The sequence below is a fragment of the Rhinolophus hipposideros genome (assembly GCF_964194185.1).
Source record: "Rhinolophus hipposideros genome assembly, chromosome: 10".
NCBI classification, from domain to species: Eukaryota; Metazoa; Chordata; class Mammalia; order Chiroptera; family Rhinolophidae; genus Rhinolophus; species Rhinolophus hipposideros.
The window spans coordinates 36596615-36621093 of NC_138056.1; the positions used below are offsets into that span (position 1 = coordinate 36596615).

The window sequence follows — 24479 nt, forward strand, 5'->3', positions numbered from 1 at the left end:
TGGGGTAGGACCTGATCTCTCTTCCTTGGAAAAGGGTAAAATTTAGTAAGATAGAAGCGAGTGGGAAGGGTATGCAAAAACTGTGGAATGGAATGAGAGGGAGAGAGATGGGGCTTACATATGACATATCTGGGAGGATGAGTTGGGATAGAGCAGAAGATCTAGTAAAACCAGAATCTGAAAATCCACCATGATTGCTATCAGTCTGTAAAAGATTAAAAGATCCCATTCACAATAAAAATCCATCTTTTAAATTAATAAATAAATAAAATCCATCTTTTAAATTAAGAAATAAATGAGTAAATAAATAAATAAATGGCTGTTTGGTTTTGCTAGAGGTAGAGAGAAAGCTATGACAGTAAAAGCAGATCTCAAATGTTAATCACCTGTGGCATTGTAGTTAACTTAGAATAATATTGAAATGTTTGTGCATCTGACATCCTCCACAAGCCTGTCTCTCCTTTTATGTGTATGCAAGCAAGTATATAAATTGCTGAATCCATGTCAGTTGTAAAGTAATGGCACCGAGGGCATCATAAATTACTATGGTGATCCTCAGGAGAAGACACTGTCGTATCTGAATGAGTGTTTCACTTCCAGAGTAATGTATGCCTTCATCTGGCCCAGCAGTCAGCATATTGCCCTGTGTTGATGGATATTGTCAGCTGGAAGCTACACTACATTTCACTGCACAATAAACATGGCTGTCAAACCCATATAAAGTGAAATCAATTTATCCTGTATGGTCAGTGCATTTTAAATGAAATTAATGTACTGTGGGTATGGTGGCAAAAAGGTAGCATATTAGTTATGCATCTTGGGATCTGAATCTTTTCATGTAAGGGATTGTTCTGTCTAGTGGGCCTAAAAGAAAGCCAGTTTATAAAACATGTTACTTTTGTATGGTCTTCAGAAAGTGGCTCCTCTGCCCTCATGTTTAGAAAAGCATTGACAATATTAGCCAATTTGGCCCTTTTATCCTGTCTTTTGTTTGCGACAAATGATGGCCATATTTGCCAAATAATAGTGCACTTTAATGTTCTAATTTATTACTAGCTCAGACACAAACACATTTCTAGTTAATCAAGGTATCTGGAAATTGAGGAGAAGGGCCAGAGATTGATTGGGTCCTGTTGTTCTGTGGAATCTCACCACTGAGCTGAAAGGATTTACTCTTTTCAAAAAAGTAGCAATGTTGGTTTTAATGTATATTTTGCTTCTAAACTTTTGGGAGTAGGTTTTCTGGTTTATATAGTAAAAGCCCAGGCTTGCCATCTGTCCAACGTCACATTGAACTATAGGAGTTCTCAATCTATAGGGAGATATTTAGTAGTTGCCACGTTGTAAAGCATGTGTCCGTGTGTCATGCTGGTAGAATGCATGGAAACAAGCAAGGGCTGTTCACGCCTCAATCATTTCTTCAATCATTCATTAATTTAACGTACTCTGTTAATTGAAACTCTATATGCCAGGTGCTTTACTGGAACCTAGGGATATAGCAGTGAACGAGAGCCTGTTCCTGCCATATCCTCGAGGAGCTTTCAATCTAATATGTTACTAGAGTCACCTTTTTGGAAACTATAAAATATCAGGTATTTAGACATGGTTTTGTAGGGGGATGTTAGAGAACTACCCTTAAACAGCAGAACAGCAGAAAAATATATCAGGACTCTTGAAACAAATGCATTGGAGTCTACTACTTTTGCATGTGGGTTGAAAACCAGTCTTTTACTTAATAAAGAGTTGTTGAATATCTATTATGTGGGAAATCCTGGGAATGCAAAAATGAGTACAACATAAATGCTAACTTGAGGGGTTTCATATTCCTGTGGATGGAGAGGAAAAATTAGAGAGAAATAGTCACATAAACAAGTAATTACTTAGGAGCACGTAGCTTTAGAGAAAAAGAAATGAATGCAGCCTGGGGAGCATCATTGCAAATGCTCTTCCTGTGGCCTGAGTTACCCTTCCTGTCTTAATCACCTTCCCCCTATTCACATGCTAATTTTTATTCATCTTCCAAGGGCTTTAGCTGACTGTCCTGTCTGGTGCACTCTTGGCAGCCTGTTCACTTCAATGTTATAAACACAACATACTCTGTGATTACTGTCTTTTGGGGTCTGTCTCCCCTCTGAGCTGTGAGCTCCTTAAAAGCAGGGGCTGTTTTATTCACCTTTGTCTCCCTAGCACCTGGCATAAAGCCTACCTCACAGTAATTGCTCAATTAATATTTTTTATTGAATTCATTAATTCATGAAACACTACATTTGACTAGGCCTCGAAGGATGAGTGGCATTTAGCATGAAGAAGTAAAAGAAGGGGCTTCCTTTCAGGCAGTGAGAACAACACTGGCCAATGCACAATATTGTGAAAGAGAATTCTATCTGAGGGAAAGAGACAGTTTGAAGTGGCTGCAATTTTTGGCAAAGGAGAGCGGCCTTGGGAAAACAGGTGAACCAGGCGGCACACTGTGTTACATCATCCAGATAATAACGATTTGCCCCCATCTTGTTCTCCTGCCCTGACGTTACAGGAAGTAAAGCAATGAATGGCTCTGCAGCTAAACTACAGCAGTATTATTGTTGGCCAACAGGAGGTGCCACCGTGGCAGAAGCACGAGTCTACAGGGATGCACGCGGCCGGGCCAGCAGCGAGCCACACATCAAGCGACCAATGAATGCATTCATGGTTTGGGCAAAGGATGAGAGGAGGAAAATCCTTCAGGCCTTCCCCGACATGCATAACTCCAACATTAGCAAAATTTTAGGTGAGTGCAGCAGCTCATGCTGACCTTCTACCCCAGGAGTGTCCCAAGCGTGGAAAAGCAGGGGTATCACTTGACACGTAGGGGAGACTGGTTTGCAGAAGTGAAATGTAGCCCAGTAAGCTGCCATAGGAGCCTTTTCATCGTCTCTGAAACCCCTACTCCAGAGTGTGGCATTTAGGTTTAGGAGATACTACCTCCACAATGTGCCGGGGCAGGACTGACTAAAAACTTGTTTTGGAGACAAAACTATTTGTAGTATGTGCTAATAGTATGACTTTGGCACCTCTGAGAGGTCACTGCTAAACAGGAATCGTGGAGTCAAGCTTTATCTCCTTTTCTTCTTCAGTCTTCTTACATTCGTAAGTTGTTATGAAACCTTGGAAACACTCATAGACCCTACAGTTTCCAGCTTTAGTATCCGTGGGTTCACACGTCCCTCTGAAAGAACTCATCAAGGACTAGGGGTGAGCCTCCACGTAGTGAGAAGTCCATGGAGTGTTGAACAGTACCTCTGAGGAGAACTTTAAAACTTGTAAAATAAAACTACATTTACTTTAATAAGATATGACTCGTTTCAATTTCATAGCAGTGAGTTGAACGCATTAGACCACAGGGCAGAGGCCCATTTTGTGGTAAATTGCCGGAGTGATTCTCCCATTTCTCAGGATTAAACTCAAGCCTTGTTCTATTAGTGTAAAGCCTGCCTCGTGCACATTATACAGTTTGGAATCATTGTACTCAACATATTGAACATATTTTATTCAACATGCAGCATTACAGTCAACATGTTTCCTCTTTAAAAAGAAAAAACACAGAAGGCACTGTTCTATTTAAGCTGTCATGATGTGACAAAATCTCAAAGGGAGCCGTTTAAGAAGCCGAAAAACATTAGAGACTTAAACTGTGGTTTTCATTTTTTTAAATGTTTTGTTCAAAAGCAATAAATATTTAACCTGAGTAAATATCAGTGATCTGGACATACACAAATACACATGTTTTGTCACTGTATAAATAATTTAACTCAGTTCTGAGACATTTTGAGGCAGTGACCTCTAAGAAAATTTAAAACATACATAAGATCAAATAGTGGTGAAATGTTAAAAATACAAATTTTCCCTTTTTTTCCTTTTGACTTTTGAATGTCACAATGGATACTAAATGTCATTACAATTAAGTTTATTTTTAGAGATTCAGAGATATGCATAGGGGGTATTATTCCTTTGAATTTAAATACCTCTCAAACCAAGAGACTCCCAATGCATAGGTTCGATTTTTCCAAATGAATAGACATTCAAAAGAAAATCGGTGTTCCTCTGTCCTTAAGGTTTGATATCTAACTGAAATTTTCTCTGTCTCTCTCTCTCTCTCTCTCTCTTTTTTTTTTTTTTTTTGCCATTTTAGTAGCAGTATGAGTAAGTGTTCAGATTGGTACAGAACCTCTCTGTTTCCATTTTGGCAGCTGTGGGGAATCTATATTATTGGTGTGCGTTCTGTGAAAAAAAATTATTAAGAATATAGTAAGTGTATTCATTAAAATGTAAACTTTCAAGCACAAGAGCACCAAGAATCTGCTGTTAACTGGGTCTTTAAGCTGCTGGAAGCCAGTGGAACTCTGAGGAGCCTATATGCGTAGACTTTCTACACAATTTCCACACAATCAGGGAAGAACAGGGATGGATGTGCTATTGAAGCAGACCAGGGTATCGCTGGCTACAGAGAATATTTGTACAACTTTTCCACTTGTTTATGTATGAAAAATCTCCTCTGAAGAATAGCTGACATCCAGTCAGCACAGCTGTTACCGCTTTATTCACCAGCGAGACACAAAAATGCAATTTGATACATGTAAAAAAACACATCCCTTCTTCGTCAAGTGTTTAGATAATTCTTTATAAACAATATTAGAGAAGTGAATACTTTTCCTTCTTCCTGTATAAACCATATTAAAAATTTTTTGTACTTTCATTGGTACAGTTTTGAATGAACGTTTATAGTACTTGAAAATGGTATACATAATTCCAACTGTACCTTCCGGTTCTAAAGCTTTAACTTCTTAAATGGAGTTTAGGCTTTTTAGTTACCCTAGGGCAGGGAAGACAGTGTGCACAGTAGGTTTTTATATATGGAAGGATGTCAACATCAGCTGACATCTTCTCAAAGGATAGCTTTGCTAAAGATGCTTAGAGTGAAAGAGAGGTGGTCATTTCTGGAACCATGACAGCTTTTCCTGAGAATCCTGTCGTACTTGAAAGTATGCTTAGGAAGTTCGGTTTTTAACCGTCTTGAGAGTGATAGGCAGATGGATGGGGAAAGACTTTGGTATAGGAGATGATCTTTAAGCAGCAAAGACAATGTTTTAAAACAATACACTTACCGTAACACCAGCTTTAAATTATTGAAATGATCAATGTATTACATACACAAGTTTTCTTTGCTCTATAGTCTAAAAGACTAGCAGAGCACAGGTGAGTGAAACGTGGGAAAGTATATCTAACTGTATTTGCCAGAAATATGTTGCCTTGACCACTTGGGTACTTACGGCTATTTTTATGTGTAGGGTCTCGCTGGAAATCCATGTCCAACCAAGAGAAGCAACCTTATTATGAAGAGCAGGCCCGGCTAAGCAAAATTCACTTAGAGAAGTACCCGAACTATAAATACAAACCTCGACCGAAACGCACCTGCATCGTTGACGGCAAAAAGCTCCGGATTGGGGAGTATAAGCAACTGATGAGGTCTCGGAGACAGGAGATGAGGCAGTTCTTTACTGTGGGGTACGTGCTCCTGAATTTAGCCACCTGGGTTTTCCCTTCCCAGTAAGAAACTGCAGAATGGCCTGTTTGGGAAGGAGATTGGGACAGGGAGGAGGTTGTGACACACCGAGCGGCTTGGCTAGGGTCATCCTTGCAGTGTCACAGGCACACAGCCTTGCAGCATGGCTCCTCCTCAAATCAAAACAAACCTGCAGCACATCACTGCCAACTGATCACCCGTTGCATTGTCTCCCGAACTAATCTGAGACGTTCAGTGGCCACACACAAAGTTTCTGGTAGTTTATTTAAGCAGACACACAGGGAGAAAAAAAAATAAAAACTAACCTTAAGAAATCCCCAGAAGCTTTCCAACTTCTCTGGGTGGTGCTTCTGACTCTAATCACAATAGTCTGCTTTTGTTGTGGGATCTACCACAAGATAATTGGCCTTGACATTGGTTAGAGGACCTCATTTTTGGCATAAGATCCAGAACTCCTGTTGCAGTAAATTATTCTGTGGTGGAAGCAGTAACAATGTGGATTTTCTTGCTTAAATCAAAAACGAGACATGTTTTTGATATCTTCAAGTCTGATTTCATGTCATTTTGTTTAAAAATTAGGTAATAGATTTCTGGTATAAATTTCGACTTGGCTGACTGGCTGTCTGCATTCAGAAGAGGCCCCTTGTAACCACAGTAGTCAGGAGAAGTGGGGATGCAGATGCTTGTAGGTCCCAGCACAGCCAGACCTGGAGCACGTGGGGGGAGGGACAGACCAGAGACAGTTCTGGAGGCACCGGCCGGAGGCAGCTGGGATCAGACTGGGGAGACACTTGGGGAAGAGCTTGAGAGAGAGAAGTGGAGTAAGGAAAAAGGAAGCTGGATTCATTGTTCACGAGACAGAGATCTGAGGAGCTGGTCTATGCCAGAGAAATAAGAAGGAAAGAGATACCTTAAAGGACAAGTACAGAGCTCTTCATTTTTAAGGACACTCAAAAAATAACCTCATGGAACAGAAAGTTGGTTTCAGAATCATGTGTTTAAAAGCATAAGATTAACTTGGAGTAGTAAATAGAATATGAACAAAACCCCAAAACCAAACAGCCAATGAAAGCAGTCTGGGCCATGAATCACTACAATACATTAGAGGGTTCTGGGCAGAAGCACGGGCTTTGGAGTTTGACTCTGAGGGTCCAACACTGACTGTGCCACCTAGTTGGGCAAGTTATTTAACTTCTAAGCTTCCGTTTGCTCGTGTGTGAAGTGAAACGAATACTAGTACCTACCTCATAGGATTGTTGAGAGGATTCAATGAGGTGAGGCTTTTACAAGTATTTTATATAGAGCATAGTACAATATCAATAAAGGTGAATTCCTATCATTACCATTACTATTAAATATAGATTTACTATATAGTAAAACCATACCTATATCACTCTAGATAATCAATGAATTTCTTTGCACGATGGCAGAACCTTTTTGAGGTAGAGAGGCCTAAGCCACTTTCTCTGGGCATTTCTGAGAAATGCCTATTCGTAGTACACTTTAGGAAGTATAGTCTCATGTAACAAAACACAGATTTAAGACTGCGATGACAGTTTTCTTTTAATCCTGTTAGTGTCTCTCTCAGATTGTATATAATCTCTTTTGAACAGAGAATCAAAAAAATTTGAGATCCTATGTGATTCTCACCCTTCTCTCAATCACGTATACACACAGAGGTCTGCATCTAGTTATGCGTCCGGGCCTCTTCCACCAGTCTGGAAGGCGACCAAAGGTACCATTTTAGTTCCATGATACTTATTTGGAAATAGAAGATGAGGTACTTTAATTTAATTCCCTTTCCCAAAGGTGCTTTGAAACAGTTCTGGATCAAAATACCTCAACACATAACGATGCATGTAAAATAAAAAAAAATTAAAACAACTCAGTAGCATGTACCATTTGTTCAGTGTCTATTGTATAGGTGTTTTAGATATACAGATCACATAATCCTCTGAATAAGATAAAGAAATATGGAAATTTTGAGAGGTTCAATGGCTGCCAAAGGTGAGAGAGAACAAAGGTTTAAATCCAGGTCTCTGCCTCTGTCGTGCCAAACGACTTAAGAATTGTCCCTACTATGCTGCCTCGCAATACGCCTTGTAGCCTTCTGCTGGCACAGTCATGATATGGCTATGCTGTTTGAGGAAGAATTCCTAGAACCTAGAGAAACTAAGATCTTTGGTTGTGGTGTACTGTGGCATAAAAGGTGCTTTGAAATTTAGAGACTAAGGATCCTGATTTTGACAGTGGAAGGGGGCCTTTCTGGAAGGATCATTTTAGACTTGGGAATGGGGCTTCAGATGTGCAGGCCATGACTGGGATTCTTCCTCTTTGATCTTCAATGCTGAGTATTTCTGCCCAGCTTGGTAATACTTGCTATGTAAAGCCAGGTATTAGTTCCACTTAAGGATTCCTATTCTCTTTTAAGTACTTGTATTTGATAGATTAACTCCCTGGGAAATTGATCTTCATTAGATGTGAAGTTATTACAAGAGGGAAAAACAAGAAATTCGAAGATTGCTATTGACTTCTTCAGGGAATGGGGGTAAGATCAATATTTATAGCTGATTTGGAAAAGACATACCTAACTTTCAAGCCAATAACATTACATATATTGCTCAACATTGTCATGTATTTTACTGATGATACAACTAGAAGTTGTTTTTTTTTTTTTTTTTTTACTTAGCTGTTATGAAATGAATTTATCAATAATGTGAAGTGGACTGAGGTTAGCTCTTACCTTGGATTTAACCCCCTTGAGTAACAGGTTAAATATCAGAATTTTGTAACAATTCTGATGAGAGTACTATTAATATTGAAATGATATTCATTAGGATACATATAACTACAATGCTGTCTTTTCCTAAAGAACTATGGCCAAATGTACTTCCATTTGTTTGAAGCTTATGCAAAAATTTACCTGAGAATTAATAGAGAATTATGCAGATATTATAAGATATTAAATTTGGATATATTTTTTGAGTAATACTAATGATAAATTATTAAGTACTTACCATATACTATATACTGTGCTAAATTAATTATACAGATTATTGCAAATACAAGAACTTTATAAGATAGACAGTATCATCCTCACAGTGGGGTTGAAAAACACAATGTTCAGAGATGTTAAATAATTTGTTCAAGGCCACACAGCTAGTAAATTGCAGAGTTGAGATTTAAACCAGGCTTATGTGAATGTGAAACATATGTCCTTTTCACCATTACACATACCTCTCAATTAGAGCCTACAAATTGTTTAGAGGCTATATAGTGTAGTGGTTAAGAATATCAATTCTGGAGCCAGACTGTTCCAGCTCAAATATTAGATGTGCTTCTCCCTGGCTCCAGGAGCTAATGCATAGCACTCATTATGCCTCTGAACTCTCCACTTGCCCTTGGGAAACTTATTTAAACTCTCTGTACCTCAGTTTCCCCATATTTAGAGAATGGGGATGACAATAATGCCTACGACACTGGACCCTTCTGAAGATGGAATAACTTAACGTATTTAACGTGCTTAGAACAGTCTCTTGCAGACAGTAAGCCCCAAATTAGAGTAAATATTATTTTAGAAAAAATAATGCTATGTGCTCAGCCTATATTTCATATTATAAAGAATTCTATTCTACTGCCTTATGCTATAAGTGATTTGAACATTTACCCTTTAGATCTTAATTTTAAAGAGGTTAAATGACACCTATAGGATACTTGTAAGTATAATTGATTAGCATAGACTAGCCACATTCTTTTCATACAGTATTGTCCTACCGTAGAGAAAGCTGGATTAGCATCTCTAATAAGTAATGTAAAAAGATTGCTATTATTTCCATTCCTCACTGCAATATCACCTACAGAGATGTGTAATGTATAGGCTTGTCTCCCAATGAAACAGACTCTGTTGCCTTCATTTATATGATAGATGAGGTAAAAGTCTGAAGGATCAGCAAACTAGAGAGCTTTGCCAAAATAAGTATGTAGTTCCTTTGCAATTGGCAAAGCTAGACAACACCCCAGAAATATTCTTGTGATTTGGAAACCATGCAACTATGCTGGATTCTATCCGGGTCAGCTTTGAGTCTTTACTTGGGCTGGGAGGGAGGGTTCTTAGCTATCTCTGCTTGTATAAGCGGCATGTGTATACTTTCACAAACATCTGCAACTTTTGTTGTGATGTGCACATTCATTATTTGTAAAGCCCAATACTTACCAGCTATTCCTGTTTGTGAAATCTGCAGTGTTTGAATTTTGACTTTGCAATTGATCTGTAAAGGAAGGAAAAATGCTTTTTAGGAAAGTAATTTCCAATAGACAAAGCTTGAGCGTGCTGGCTGGATTTTCCATTTTGTTAATTGATTGGTCAGTCAATTGGTAAGGGCCTATTTGAAACCAGCTCTGTGCCCAGCACTGCACTAAATGATATATATTACATGAGGCATTAATTCTCTATACAGTGAGCTTTCAGAGAGTGCTATAGTCAGAACCCAGGCACAGCCATGAATAGATTAGCAAGTAATAGTTGGTTATACACACACGGAGAATACAGTATATAGTGCTACATATAATGTATAATGAAGTATGGATTTTGATTTTATAGAAAGAGCAATTAAAGCTCAGGGAAGGGGAGATTACTATACATTAAAGCCAATCATAGGTCATCCTTGAGGAAGGGGACTTGAGGTTTGGGTAGGGTCAGGCTGGTAGAAAGGAGGGATAGAGATTTCTATTTTAGTGTGAAGGAAGACATTAACCCACAAGGGGAAATGTGGAAGTGTTCAGTAATAAAGGAGGCTAGTCTAGGAATTTCCCTGGCAGTAAATAAAAGTAAGATATGTAGGGTGGAGCAATATTTTGGAAACCCTTGAAAGCTAGGCATCTTCAACTATAATTAGCTACGCTCACTTAGTTTTTTGTAGTCTCTTTTTATACTGATGACAATGAGATAGGAAGACCGTTGTGACAGCTGGCTTATGATTTTGCATCCATAGACATTGGTAACTTAGAAGGGGCCGTGGAAGTCATGTACTTCAGGTAGCCACCCATTGTAGGAGTGCCCTCTGAGTTCTGCTCAAACTCTGTTGGGCTAACGAGCTCACCACTTCCCAAAGGAGCTATTTCTTTGTGGAATATCTCCTAATGCTAGAAAGTTCTTTTAACTGAGCCCTAATCTGCCTTTTTGCTGCCTCGTAGGTTGGTTTTAATCCTCTCCTTTGGTCTCTTCCAGAACAAATCTCTTCCTTAGTTATGAACATAATTATTCAAGCATCTAAAGATGGTTATATTCTCATCTCTTCTTCACCACCTTTTTCTCCCATATGTCCAGTCTCATCACATGTTTTCTTTTCTGGATTAGGGTACCCAGTTTTTTCATTTGTTTTCTCTCCCATTTACTAGTTTGTTTGTTCCTTAGTTGGTTCATTCATTCATTCATTCATTCATTCATTCATTCATACATTTCCTGTATTCAACAGATTTGTTTGAGCACCTCTTATGTCCTGGCATTGTCTAAGCTCTGGGGCTATATCAGTGAAAGTTCCTGTCCTCTTGAAGCTTACATTCTAATGGGGGAAGTCAGACAATCAATCAATAAGTGAATAAATAAGTTATCAAATATCAAATAGTAATAAGTGCCTTAGAGCAAAGTAAAGTAGGAAAAGGGGTAGGGAGACTAAGAGGATGGAGTGCAATTTTAACCAGAGTGGCTGTAAAAAAACTTCACTGAGAAGATAAAATGTGAGCAAAGACCTGAGGTGGCGAAGGAGCAAGCCATGGAGATATCTGAGGAACTAGGCAGAGAAAACAACTGCAAAGGGCTTGAGGAAAGGTTGTGATTGGCTTGTTCAAGAAACAGTGAAAGAAGCAGAATGAGTACAGGTAAGAAGAATAGTAGATGTCAGAGAGGTAAGAGGGAGCCAAATTGTGAAAGGACTTTTTAGACTTTATGAGGACTTTTAATTTGACTCTGACTGAGATGGAAAGGCACTGAAGGATTATAAGCAGAAGAGTCCTGTGATCTGACTTAGGTTTTGAAAAGATCACTATATCTCCTATGTTGAGTATTGCTTGAAGCGGCCACGGCCTGAAATAAGGAGGCAAGCTCTTACAATAAACCAGGTTAGAGTTGATGGTGGCTTAGACCAGGTGTTTAGGGATGGAGGTGGCAAAGGATGGAGATATTACTGAGAGTGGACCAATAGGCTTTGTTGATGAGTTGGATATAGGGTTTGAGAGAAATACAATTACCAAGGACTGGCCTGAGCAACCAGAAAGCTGAAGTAATTATTAACTAAGATCAGAAAGGTCATGGAAGAAGCAGGTATATGAGAGAATGATCAGGAGTTCAGTTTTATACCTATAAAGTTAAGATGTTATTTTGACATACAGATCAAATTTTATTTTATTTATATATATGGAATTTGGGGCCATAGTGCCTCCTGGAGATATAAATTTGGGAGTTGTCAGCACATATTCAAAGCTATGGAATTGGACAAGATCACCAAGGTAATGCATTTAAATAGAGAAGCAAAGAGCCCTTGAGTACTTCAGTGTTTAGATGTTAGGGGAATGAGGAGGCTGCCTCAAAGGGATTCAGAAGGAGCAGCTAATGAGATAGGAAGAAGACTGGGAGAGTGTGGTGTCTTGGAAGACAGTGAATAATAAAGTGTTTCAGTAAGGAGAAAAGTGATCGGCTGTATCAAATGCTGCTCGTGGGCTAGGTCAGGCGAGGTGAAGACCCAGAATAGACTTTTGCATTTAACAATGTGATCATTGGATGGTGTGACCTTTTCAGGCTCTGTTTCAGTGGGGTGTTGGAAGTGATTGAAGTGGATTTAAGAAAGAACTGAGTGGAAGAAATGGAGCGAGTGAATATACACAACCTTTCAAAGAGTTCTGCTTTAAAGGACATCGGAGAAATAGAGTAGTAGCTGGAAGAAGATGTGAGTCAAGAGAGTTTTTTGGGATTTTTTTTTAAAGTAGGAGAGAATATGTCATGTTTATGTGCTAATAGGAATGATTCAGGAAAGAGGGGAACATGGGAGAGACAGTTGCTGGGAAACATCCTTAGCAAGTGAGAGCAGATAGATGCCATGCAAAAGCCAAAGGGTTGGTCTTACATCCGGTTATGAACTGATTCAAAATACAGGAAAGCAGGCAGATAACTGGGAGCTCAGACAGAGGCAGAGGATACATGTGATGGTTAGAGCTTGAGAAAAGTTTCTTCTGATTACTTCTGATTTCTCCATGGAATGGAAAGCCCGGCCGTCAACTGCGAATGAAGATGGGGGAGGAGAAGTTGGACACTTGAGGAGCGCTGAGAAAGTATAAAGTAATTATCTAGCAGAGTAGAAGGAGTGGACAAGGAAAAAGTGCAATATGATGGCTAAACAGCACCAGAGGCCAACTTGAAGTTCATGCTCATAAATTTAGAGACCAGTCACCATGGCCGTGCGCTTTCTCCAGCCCAGTTCAGCTGTGTGGGAGGAGTCAGAGTAGGAGGAGAGTTAGAGTTTCGCCATGTACAAGAGTCGGGAGTATCTGGAAGAGAGCGATTACGTGCAGCATTTATACGGGTTAAGAGACCAGTGAGGACACAATGGGGAGGAAGGGGACAGTGGGAGTGGGTTGAAGCACCACAGACCGTCATGGGATGGGAGAACTTTCGAACTGGGGGTTAGAGGAAAAAAACTAGAAAACTAAGATGTGGTGGTCAGAGAGCAGGATGTTGACCATTGTGACGAGGGAGCGGTTACAGTTGGACATGACAAGGTCTGCTGTATGACAGGAGAGTGAGCCACTGCTCCAAGGAGGGGGCTGGCTCATCACAGTGAGCAGCAGGGCAACGCACTGAGAAAGCATGGTGTAGAAAGGATCTTGCACGAGGACAGTGAGTCATGAAGAATTATGGCAGGAGTCATGTTGGAGAGAGAGCCACAATGCAGCAGGAACTAACATCTTTAAGGAATGAGGAGGAATGGCCAGGCAGGAACTAGATAGATCAGTGGGCGACCTAGTCTGGCACCGCTCAACCAACCGGTGGTAGGCTTTTGACTATCATTTGTGTCTCACTCCAGCAAGTAAGATATGCAGCTACATTATTTGCCTGTGGGTTCGTTTTTAGTGTTCTAGCCCAGTTTAGAAGAGTTTGATTTATTCAAATTGCTACGTATTTTTCTGATAATGTGAGTTTGCCTTCTTGACTCAAGCTTGATATCCAGGAGAAAATTTGTGACATAAGAGAAGGTTCAAATCCTGGCTATGGTAGCCTTGGACAAACAACTTAAACTCTCTGGACCTTAAACTCTCTGGACTCTCTGGACCTCTTAACTGGTTACTTCACCTATAAAAGAAGGGAAATAATATTTACCTCTCAGGCTTATTCTGAAGATTAAAGAAGATAATGTGAAAGCATCTAATCATTGTTCCCAGCACAGAATAGGAGCTCAATGTATATAATTCAATTCAAATGCATATAACAGATCTATATGTATATAGATTTTTTATTTAAAAATACTGTGAAAATGAACATCTCTTCTTTGTAGAAAGAAAATGTCCTTTTTGAGAATAAAGTGTACCGTTCGATAGCTGTGTATGCTATGTAGAATTTATATTATAGATTGGCTCACCAAATTGGAAAATCTGTAAAATGGGTTAATATTGCAGCAAAAGATTTTACTCTACACTCATTATGTGATTAAAGCAAAAATACTTTTATTGCAATTATGCAAATTCAGTAAAATATTTAATGAGGCGTTCACTGCCTTGCGCAGGTTAGCATGAAATTTAATTTGCGTTCATTTGCCCAAAACTTAGGAAGCAAGAGTATACTGTTTTTAGAATTTGATTCTATGAGAGACAAACCAGTATTTCATAAGATGCTTCCACACATAGATTTAGATTCCTCTGTCATCTTCTTCCTTCAGGCAATCAAAAAAAACATCACCATGAGCATCATAGGAAACAGATCCATATCAGGGCCTTCGTGTCAATTGGGTAACAAAAGGATCTATAGAAATCAGGAACCTTATGAGCTGCAGGAGCTTAGTGTATCTGTGTATTGAATATCTATAAAGGAAAGAGGGATGGAATTCAAGTCAGGCGACCTAGGTTCCAATTGTGTCTCTACTGGTTATCGAATCTGGGGACTTAGGGCCTATTTTCTTCATCTGAAATCAGGATACCTCATGGGTTGCCATGTTAATTGAATGAGGTACTATGTATGAAAATATTTTTATGTATTATGTTAGTAAAAGGTTAAAGGATCATTTTTATGCCTCCTAGTGATTGAAAGATAGCATTATCAGAGATCTCACAGGGCGATTCTAGGCTGCTTTCATCATTTCTCCTTGTACCAGCATGGAAAGTATGCAGGCCTTTTTGAGAAAATTGTGCTCCTTCTGGACATGTCAAAGGATAGCCAGTAACTAAGCTACTTCTTCATGGACTCCTTTTAGGGATGTTTTCTTTTTAGGCTGTGGTGGACAGAAAGTTTCATGGATAATGTAGCGGGTCATTAAGAACCCTTCCAGTGATAGATTCCCCCGAAGCCATCTAGGTGATGGCTTCGAAGGCGGAAGGACCTTCCAAGACTCCTCTGACCCCGGCTTTTATAAATATGTGCAAACTGAGGCTCAGGAAAGGTAGTTACAATGACATTTTGAAATAAATTTAAATTGTAATTACTGTCCGTAAAGATTGAGAAAACGTGGTGAATATCGTGTCCGTGAGAATATTGCGTTAGTCTTAATCTCTGAGCTAGGTAGTGGGTATTTAAGTCTTTTGACCAGTTATAATGACTCAAGGGAACTTGAGCGACAGATAGCCATGTCTCCCTGCAGAGGGAGAGACTGACCTTTGTAAAGTGTCTGGTAAGTTTATTTGAACAAAGTAATAACATGATGGGATGATCTGGTGTGAGCAGGCTTTGGCACCTGCCAGGATCCAGGTTGAGACCACATGTGTTATTCTGTTAAGGTACAGAGCTCTCACTGCTCATCACTCCTGACTCCACCAACCCCAGCTCCAGCCTAGGACCTCAAGTGTAATGTCACTCAAGATGATTCTTCCTGAAGTGGGGAAATCCTACAAGTTCTGCTATGATAGATAGATACTTGCATGGATACTAAATAAGTGCTTTGTTAAATCTGACTCTTTGGGACATACCAGCTTCTTTCTCATGTTGATATTTCCTCTGTAAAATTCTCAAACCAAGGGAAGACACAAACCTGCTTAACAGTGTCATTATAATACGGCTCATGCTACCAGTCTATTTTTTCAGTGTTCTGGGAGAAACTTAAAAAATGATCTCACATGGAACTTTGTGGAATTAACTGCAACATTTGTTCCAAATGCCCAGTATTATCCAAGCTTTGCCATATTTTCAATGTTATAAGAACCCTCTTTTTATGTTGCAAAACCATCAGTAAATTGCTGCGTTGTATTGCTTAACCCCCAGCCATAGCATCAAGGAGATTTGCAGGGCTCCTCCCGGGAACATCTTTGTCACATTTTGTCATTTGCTTAGAAGGTCAAACAGAGACCCCTTTTGGAATGTGTAGGGGAGGAATTCTAATACCACACAGAGAAACAGATAGCTAGCGAGCTAGCTAGATATAGTTATTTCCCCATTTTATTTTATTTTTTGAATCTATACAGGCAACAGCCTCAGATTCCAATCACCACAGGAACAGGTGTTGTGTATCCCGGTGCTATTACTATGGCAACTACCACACCATCACCTCAGATGACATCTGACTGCTCTAGCACCTCCGCCAGCCCAGAGCCCAGCCTCCCAGTCATCCAGAGCACTTATGGTATGAAGACAGACGGTGGAAGCCTCGCTGGAAATGAAATGATTAATGGAGAGGATGAAATGGAAATGTATGACGACTACGAAGACGATCCCAAATCAGACTATAGCAGTGAAAACGAAGCCCCGGAAGCTGTCAGTGCCAACTGAGGAGTGTTTGTTTGCTGAATTAAAATACTCGGACATTTCACCGCCCCTCCCCCAACAAAAAGTTCTTAAAGAGCCCGCATGCATTTGTGGCTCCACAATTACTGCATCAGCAGAATGGTCTTAATTGTTTCGTAAAGTGTGAGACAGATTAAGTTTTCCCTGAATTTTCATGAACTTGAGTTTTTTGTCGTTATTGTTATTGTTGTTGTTGTTTTTGTTTTTTTTTTAATTTAGGTGAAGACATATTAAATATGAGACACCAGGACTTGAAAACCTATCTCAACCCATAGCTGTCTTACAAGTCTTATATTTTTGTCTTATTTTTTTTTTCTTTTGGATGTTGATAAAGGTTTAAGTTACTGTTTTAGATGGGGTTAAACATTCTCACTCAGGTATGCTGTGCCGGCCTACAGGTTGTGAATGTGTTTTTATTCTGAATTATTTTAGAAAGCAACTGAAGATTTCGTGTTGTGAAGCAGAACAAGTCCACGGCGTGTGCAGCTGCATGCAGAACATACTCAAAAGGCCTCGGAATTCCATTGTTCCATGTGTAGAGTTAGACTTTGAATGTGCCAAACTTTCTCATCACTTTTGAATCTTAATATTTTGAAAGTCTTAAAGGAGACACTGCGAAGTCTTAGACAATCTTTGGCATCTTAACATAAAATAGCAAACCATACATTTTTTTTTCCAGAAAATGGTAAAGTACTCAGGAATCTGGAGACAAGATATTGTAAGGAATGAACAAGGTTGCCACAGTGCATATACCCAATCGTGTTTGCCTCTTGATGTGCCATCCATGTGTGACGTGGTATGACGTGCACACACCAGAGCGACCACCACACCAGACACCGACATGGGGGTCTCCTCTGCCTGAGACCACCTCTCACTACACCCATTATCCCTTTGCCTTTAACCCTGACATTCAGTCTTAACACATTTTTCTCTTAAATAATTTATTCATTCCAGAATGTCAAGGGTCCACTTACTATTTATTTTTTTAAAAAATTATTGGTGGCATTAATTTAATAATTCTTGGCTTTTCACCATCCTTCCCCGAAGAACGTTTAAGCCCTTTTCACCTCCTTCTCCTGCTAGATACAAAGAGATGTACATAGTGATGATATGTCCCCAGAGCATCTGGAAGCATTTCTGAAACAAGATATTATTAAATACCTATATTGTTTTTAAACACACATGTGTATCTGGCTGCAAGGCTGTGTATTTGGAGGCAGGTGTAGGGTCTTACCCTTCAACAGCTATGCCCCTGAGGTTCGCCGTGACCTCAAATCTTTTGCCAGAATTTCCCCTTAAGTCAGCTCAGCAACAAGTGGTAGGATCTGCCGTAGTGGCATTTCCCCTGAATGCCATTCAGTAGCAAGGGTCAGCAGTGGTGACTGCCAGGCAGGAGAGCCCCGCAGCCCAACGTAAAGCCCAAGGCTGCAGTCGTGTAGGAGGCTCCAGTGATGCTGTCATGGGCTGGCCCCTTTACACGGAGTCGCCTTGTCCCTTCGGGCACATCTGTGGGGTTCTTTGCACAATCCCTTGGATGCAGGGAGCCACATGACAGCCTCTGAGTGAAGCTAGAGGCAGATAGTCATACATCCATGAATGAAAGAAAACCATAAGGAAGGAGAAGGAGGGGAAATACATTCCCTATCTGGGATGTTCCTACTGTTCACTCTGGGAACAGATCACTCCTGGGGCAGCAGACCAGGTCCTCCAGCCCCCTCCCTCTATTGTGGCCATATGGGGGCAGGCCTACGTGTGAACAACGTTACCTGCACTTGTCGCACGAGGATTTTCTGGAGATGTGCCGATGGGCTGGCAGGCAGTGAGGTTTCATGCCCCATCTTCGAACTACAGGGACCTCGGTCATGCCATTTTGACCTTCCTGAAACCAGGACTGATTGCCTATGGGGGTGGGGGCCTCCTCCCGAGGGATTCAGTGGCTAAATGTCAGGGAATGGGACAGCTCACCTCATAGGACAATCCAGGATGTGATCACCAGGACATAGGAACGACCCCATCAGATTTCTTGAGCCATTTTGTCACTTGGAAGAATATAGTGTACCTTCATATTTATTTAAAGAGTGCTCAAGGCCGTGCCTAATAGCAATAAATAGGTCTAGACAAGAGATTGCTGGCTATGTTGTTAGCTGGGAGTGCTCTCTATAAGCTGATTAAGGTACTCATAGGAATGTTTTGTTCTTAATATTGGTTGGGGATTGGAACTTTGTTTTTGTACATTTATTTCAAATGAGGAGGAGGTCATTTTTTTCTCAGAAAAAATGAGTATTTATTATTGTCTTACTGATTTCTTTTGAATATATACCTCTCCTCCTCAGTTCAGTCTCATGTTTTTTCTCGTTCTCCTTGACTTCTGCTTTTGCCTTCTCCCACTCTTCTTTTGTTGTTGTTGCATAGGTAGAGTGCTGTATGGCTAGCATTGTATTGTATGTAATTAATTTTGCACAAAGGCAAACATTTAGAATAGTAGGTTAATTTTGTTTGTTTTATGACCATGCCAAAATAATATTCTGGGCTGGTGGAGAACAAAGGACTGTTCTTTAGGACTGAAACTTGATTTTGCTTCTAGTAAAAGGAAACAAAACAAAAAAAAACAACAAAAAACACACACACTCACAGCTGTTGTTTCGTAAGTGTTATAAGCACTGGATATAAATGGTATTTTTTATCACTTCTGACTAATGTGAAACTGTTGTACGCAAACGTCATGAACAAAAGTCATCTGTTTCGACTCGTGTGGGCTTGCCTCACAGTTGCCGGATTTGAGTCATTTTTATGTCTTGTTATTTCATTTATTTATGCAAAATACATGTGTGTATGAACACTTTGTTTTAGCTCCAGCTCTGCCTCAGTCCTGGGGTTCAGTTACTTCTAGCCACGTTCTTAAAAATGAAAGGCTATTCAGGAATGATCTGATTGTAAACGTTTCTTTCATTGGGTCAAACAGTGATGCTGTATTTCAATCTAAATTCTGCGCATAAGCAGTTTATTCTATTTATTAGCCAAGTTTGGCTCTAAATATCCTTGGAAATTAAGAATGACAATCATAGGGATCACTTCATTTTACTTTCAGTGGGGCTTAAACAAAGTTTTTATGACTTTACCATCTCATTTTAGATTTTTCTAATTGTGTAAATATAACATAGAAATAGAATTTATTTTTGGTTCATGAATACTTAGTGAGATATAAGTTATGTATTTCCTTTTTGTTCTCTATCCATGTATGTTGGTCCAGACTAGAAGTTGACGAGTCACTGTACCTCATGGGGATAGTGAATTACCAGTCACGGTGAGAGAACAGTGTTCCACCTGCAGCTGGGGCAGTAAAACCCTTCACTCGGGTTCTCATGCAGCTCAGAACCCACTGTCCACAGACTCAGACTTTGACTTTTTTTTTCTTATAGAAAATTGATGAATTGAACATACCAAATTTCAAGTATAGCTGGGAGAGAGTCAATTTACTTTGTGAATCCACATAAATTGTATACGGTATTTCTGTGACCGTTTAATAGCAAGAAGCATGAATGCCATTAGAAAGGTAAAAATCTGTCTCTGAGATTGGCCATCAATAAAAGTCCCACCATGCCAAGTAGATTAAAGAATATTAATCAACTTTTTTCCAGTGCTTTTTATTTCAATATGTCTTCAAATGGAAAATTAAAATTGCCTCCACTTTGTTAAAGAACGCGCAGGATTAAGATTTTTCCATGTCACTTAGAATAGGGACACTGGCAGACAATCCTATCCTAAAAAAAAAAAAAGAAAAAGCACCATGAGGAATAGGAAAGAAAGAGAAAAAGAAAGGGAAGAAAGGGAGAGAAAGAAAAGATCAATCTCTGTGGACAGGAGCAGCCAGGCAGGCAATTTCTCTATTTCACTGACAGACGTGATGCAGTATCTTTTCCAGGAAGGTACGAAAGCTTTGTCATTTTCACATGTATCTAGCGCAGCCTTTTAGGAGCACATCAGTTGGCTTCCTTTGGTTCTTGATACTCCCCAGCCTTGTCCTCGGGCCTGATTTGATTTGCCAGGGTCCTGACACCAACTCCTAGGCCAAGTTCTACATTCAGGTGTAGGCTCACAGTGCTATTGAGCTGGTCAAATTCTGCCTCCAAACATGAGCCCCACTGGAGCCTGGGTGTTTGAAAAGGGTGTGTTCACTGTAGGGCTGAAATCAAAGGCTTCTTTCTGTTGCCTCTGCAGCCAGGCTGCTGCTTCAGCGCACACTGTCCCGAGCCAGCAGCACAGGCACTAGCTGAGAGCAGGGAGTGTTTCCAGGAAGTCCCTTCCCCCAGCAGGAAGCAGCCTAGTCAGTCGGACCCACAGCCCAGGCTGCTTGTCTCCATTGACTCATTTTGCAAAGAGGTGACCTCTACCTACTCTTTAGGGAAAGGAAACAGCATCACTTAATCATTTCAAATTGTATGAGAAGTCCTGTACCAAGTGCCAACAACTGCAAAGAATGCAGCTAGAGGAATGTATTGAAATTATTACTGGGTCTGCCTTTTTAATGACAAAATGACAAAATGGTTGCTGTCGTCTTGCCTGATTTTGTACACATTTGTCTAAGGACTGAGTTGGCACTTAAGCTCACTTCTCAAAAGTATAATAGTATTGTATGACCTCATTTGTCCTCTTACAAAAGCACTTGCATCATTTCCTTGAGTCATCTGCCCCCGGACGTGTTTTCTTCCTTAATAAACAACTTCTACCTGTTACTCCTGCCGATTATGTTCTGTTTCTGATGCCATACACCATTGAGTGTAACCCTCTGCTGATATCATTGAAAATATTGATGTGCAAACACATTTCCTTTACATCCCCGTCCCCTCTTCTCCTTTGGGGACAGACCGCTTTCCAAAAACTCATGAACAAGTGTTTAAAATGCTGGTACCGTTGGGGGTAGAGCGAGAGGTGGGGGAGGGGGCAGATAGGTGACAGTGCAGATACTCTTCTAATTGGTGTCCGTGGCAATATGAAAGCTTGAACGCAACTCAGTGACATGCCTTGCTCAGTAGTTTCTTATTCCTGAAGAACCACAAGCATAAAGTGAGGCCTCAGTGCTGGTGCTCTTGGAGTATGGGGAATGTGCAAATATTTAACTGTTTGTATGCTGCACATTGCAGGTCTGCTCATGTGCATTCTCCGTTCGTCTTCCTTTGTCATACGTGTTTTTGCTTTTTCGAAAGTGCAGTCTTTATTGTACCCTTCTCCAGCTTGTAGCAAATTAGAATGCTTACCATTTATGTTCATTCATTATTGTATTTGCCATGTAAAATTTTTATTACCTTAGAATAGCTTATAAGCTGTTACTACATAACTTATCTTACTGTAACTCTTTTATTTCCCAACATTGTAATTTGTTTGTGATGTATATTGTGAGATTGTATTCTATGTTAATTTAATCAGCACAATTCACTGACATGCTGGACTGACATGCTGGCTGCTGTTTCAAAGTGTAAAGTTTGTGTCGGGCTGTTGGGACAACTGCAACTCTGTTGTCAAGGTACTGTGCTTTGGTTCCTCTAGCAACACTGCGGGTGTAGCCCTTGAGACACTAAGGGCATTTCATACACTCTCAAGCAAATTTTAACTGCATTTTCTTTGTAGAAATTCTATGTATAACGCAGGTACCTATTTGGCCCATGGCTGGTAACTATTTGGGCAATTAGAAAAAACAAAAACCATAAAAACTAGTGTCTATTGCTGCTTTGAATATGTTTGAAAGTCTGAAAATGTAAATAGTTTATCAAAAAAAAAAATCTTGTACAGTCCAGTGTAAAGTTTTTAAATGACCGTAAGGGTTGCCATCACATCTTTCTCACACTCTCCTCTTGATAATGGGAAAAAAAAAAGTTTGCTAAGGATTACAGAAATGGGAAAAACAAAGAGTCTCTTCCAATTGCAAAGAATGAATCATTGTTCTTAGCTTTGTTGCATACACAACCTTCTTGGATTTTGTTGTGCAGTATTGATGTGAGATAAAACTCAGCATTGAATAATCTTTCAGTGGTACTTTTCAAAGTCTTCCCCTCCTTTGCCTCATAATTAAGGGAAAAGACAAATTTGAAAGACACACTGTCTTTTTCTATCCTGGTGTATGTTGGCACCTTAGCTACTTTTTTTTTTCTCCTTTTTTGCACAAGGTGCTTTCCTGATATGTTAAACATGCCATCTTTGGGTGATAACGTATATGCCATGACGGGGCGTAGGCCCCTCAGGGGAGTGTCTATAAGAACTGCCTATTTATGCTCATTTACCTCAAGACTGTCCTCTCTACCCTTAATCTAGTCGTCATCACTCCATCTTTTGTACTGCTGTTGACACTTACAAATTAAAGATAAATTTTGTTTTATGACCTCTGTGTATGGCCTTGTCTGTGCCCCGCAGACTGCCCCCGCCCTGGAGCCTGTAGGCCTCGGGCTTGCCCCCGCTTGCTGCTGGAGCCCGCAGAGCTCTCCGCTCCTTGCCATGGCCGCTGCCTAGCTGGGAGGTGGGCCTCGCTTGGGAAGCCTTCAAAACCCTTAGCCTGGAAAGACCTGCCTGCGTTTTTCATTGTGGAGCATACACTGCTGCAGCAGGAAATGCTTGTGGATTTAGACTGTAGGAACGGGAGCCAAGGTGGATTTTTGTCAAGGGAAGATGAGAAAGAATGTCACTTCCTATTTGCCTGACTTCTTCATGAGAGCGACACAGTTTATAAAAAAAAGCTCCCCGAGCGTCCCAGGGTATGAATGAATCTCAAGGGCCAGCCTCTCCTCTGACACCAACTTCTACAAACCTAGCAGCCAAGAGTGGAAAATGCCACGCTTCTGGAACCTTTGCCTTCAGTGTGGTTGGCTGACATCTCAGTGCCTTGTGCCTCAGAGAAGGAGTGCTCCCATCTCGTTGTCCAGCCATGAGTTGGACCAGGAGTGAAATGGTACCAGCCTTTAAGCGTCTGAGGGACGGAGGTGGGGTAGTGGGCTGAGGGAGCCCGCCCGTAAAGGAGACTTTGCCAAGCCAGTGCTTTGGAATCCAGAGGTTAGTGAGCAACACCTGGAGAATGAAACAGAGTTCAAGAGAGAGAGGGGTGGGGGGCGGGGGCCAACAACATCTTTTTTGGTATTTCCTATGAAAAATGCCTCATTAGGGGATAGCCAAGGATTTGTGCCACTTTATCACAGCCAAATTGTAAGTTTGATACAAGTTGTTGTACACCCTGAAAACCTAGCCTTCCATGACCCTTCCTGTACCCCATGGGTTTTGGAAAGCCCAGGTATGTACAGGGCATTGCTTTGGAGTCACAACAACCTGGCTCTGCCACTTGCCAGCTGTGTGACCTTCCCCAGGCCACTCATCTGAGCTTTCTCCTACATAAAATGGGGTCACGGTCCTACCTCCGGGTTCCTGGGTGAATAACGTGAAATGACGAGTAAACACCCATCGGCAGGCCCGCACACAGTGCACGAATGCAGCCTGCCTCCTCTGGTCCAGAATGTCTGCACTAGTGGGGAGTGTGGTGTCACTGGCTGAGCAGAGTGAGGGACTTGCTTTAGTTCAGAACCTGGTCACATGTGTGATTCCCACAACCGTTCTCTGAGCTGGGCGCCAGTCCACAGGCTGTCTCATGTCCAGTCCATCCTCACCACTATCTTTTGCCTTCTTCCTAAAACACAGATCTGATCTGTCTTCCTTCTCTCATCCTCTCCTAAAATCTTCTGGCTTTCCAGAGCTGTCTAGGTCTAATCCAAACTTCCCACTCTTGACATCAGCAAATGTCAGCCTTGTGTTCCTCTGGGCTCCGACATCCCCTCCACGACTCAATGCTTCCCTCACACCCCTCGGCCTGTCCGCAACGCTGGAGCTCTTCTCCTTTTCCTGGAACCGAATCTGTCCCCCACGTCTCTGTTTGGGAAATTCCCACTCTTTCCAGTCCCACCCCCAACA

At 40.7% G+C, this 24479-nt stretch overlaps 1 protein-coding gene across 5 annotated transcripts in view; it reads left to right on the forward strand.

Moving 5' to 3' along the window:
- The window catches only part of SOX6 (SRY-box transcription factor 6), a 588685-nt gene extending 567418 nt beyond the window's left edge, over positions 1–21267 (forward strand). For all 5 annotated transcript variants that reach the window (XM_081063954.1, XM_081063955.1, XM_081063956.1 and 2 more), the window contains 3 exons: positions 2534–2767; positions 5325–5541; positions 16217–21267. In XM_081063954.1, coding sequence (XP_080920080.1) covers positions 2534–2767; positions 5325–5541; positions 16217–16520 — 755 coding nt within the window. In that variant the 3' untranslated portion in view covers positions 16521–21267. The remainder of the gene's footprint in view (positions 1–2533; positions 2768–5324; positions 5542–16216) is intronic.
- The last annotated feature ends 3212 nt before the right edge of the window (positions 21268–24479 follow it).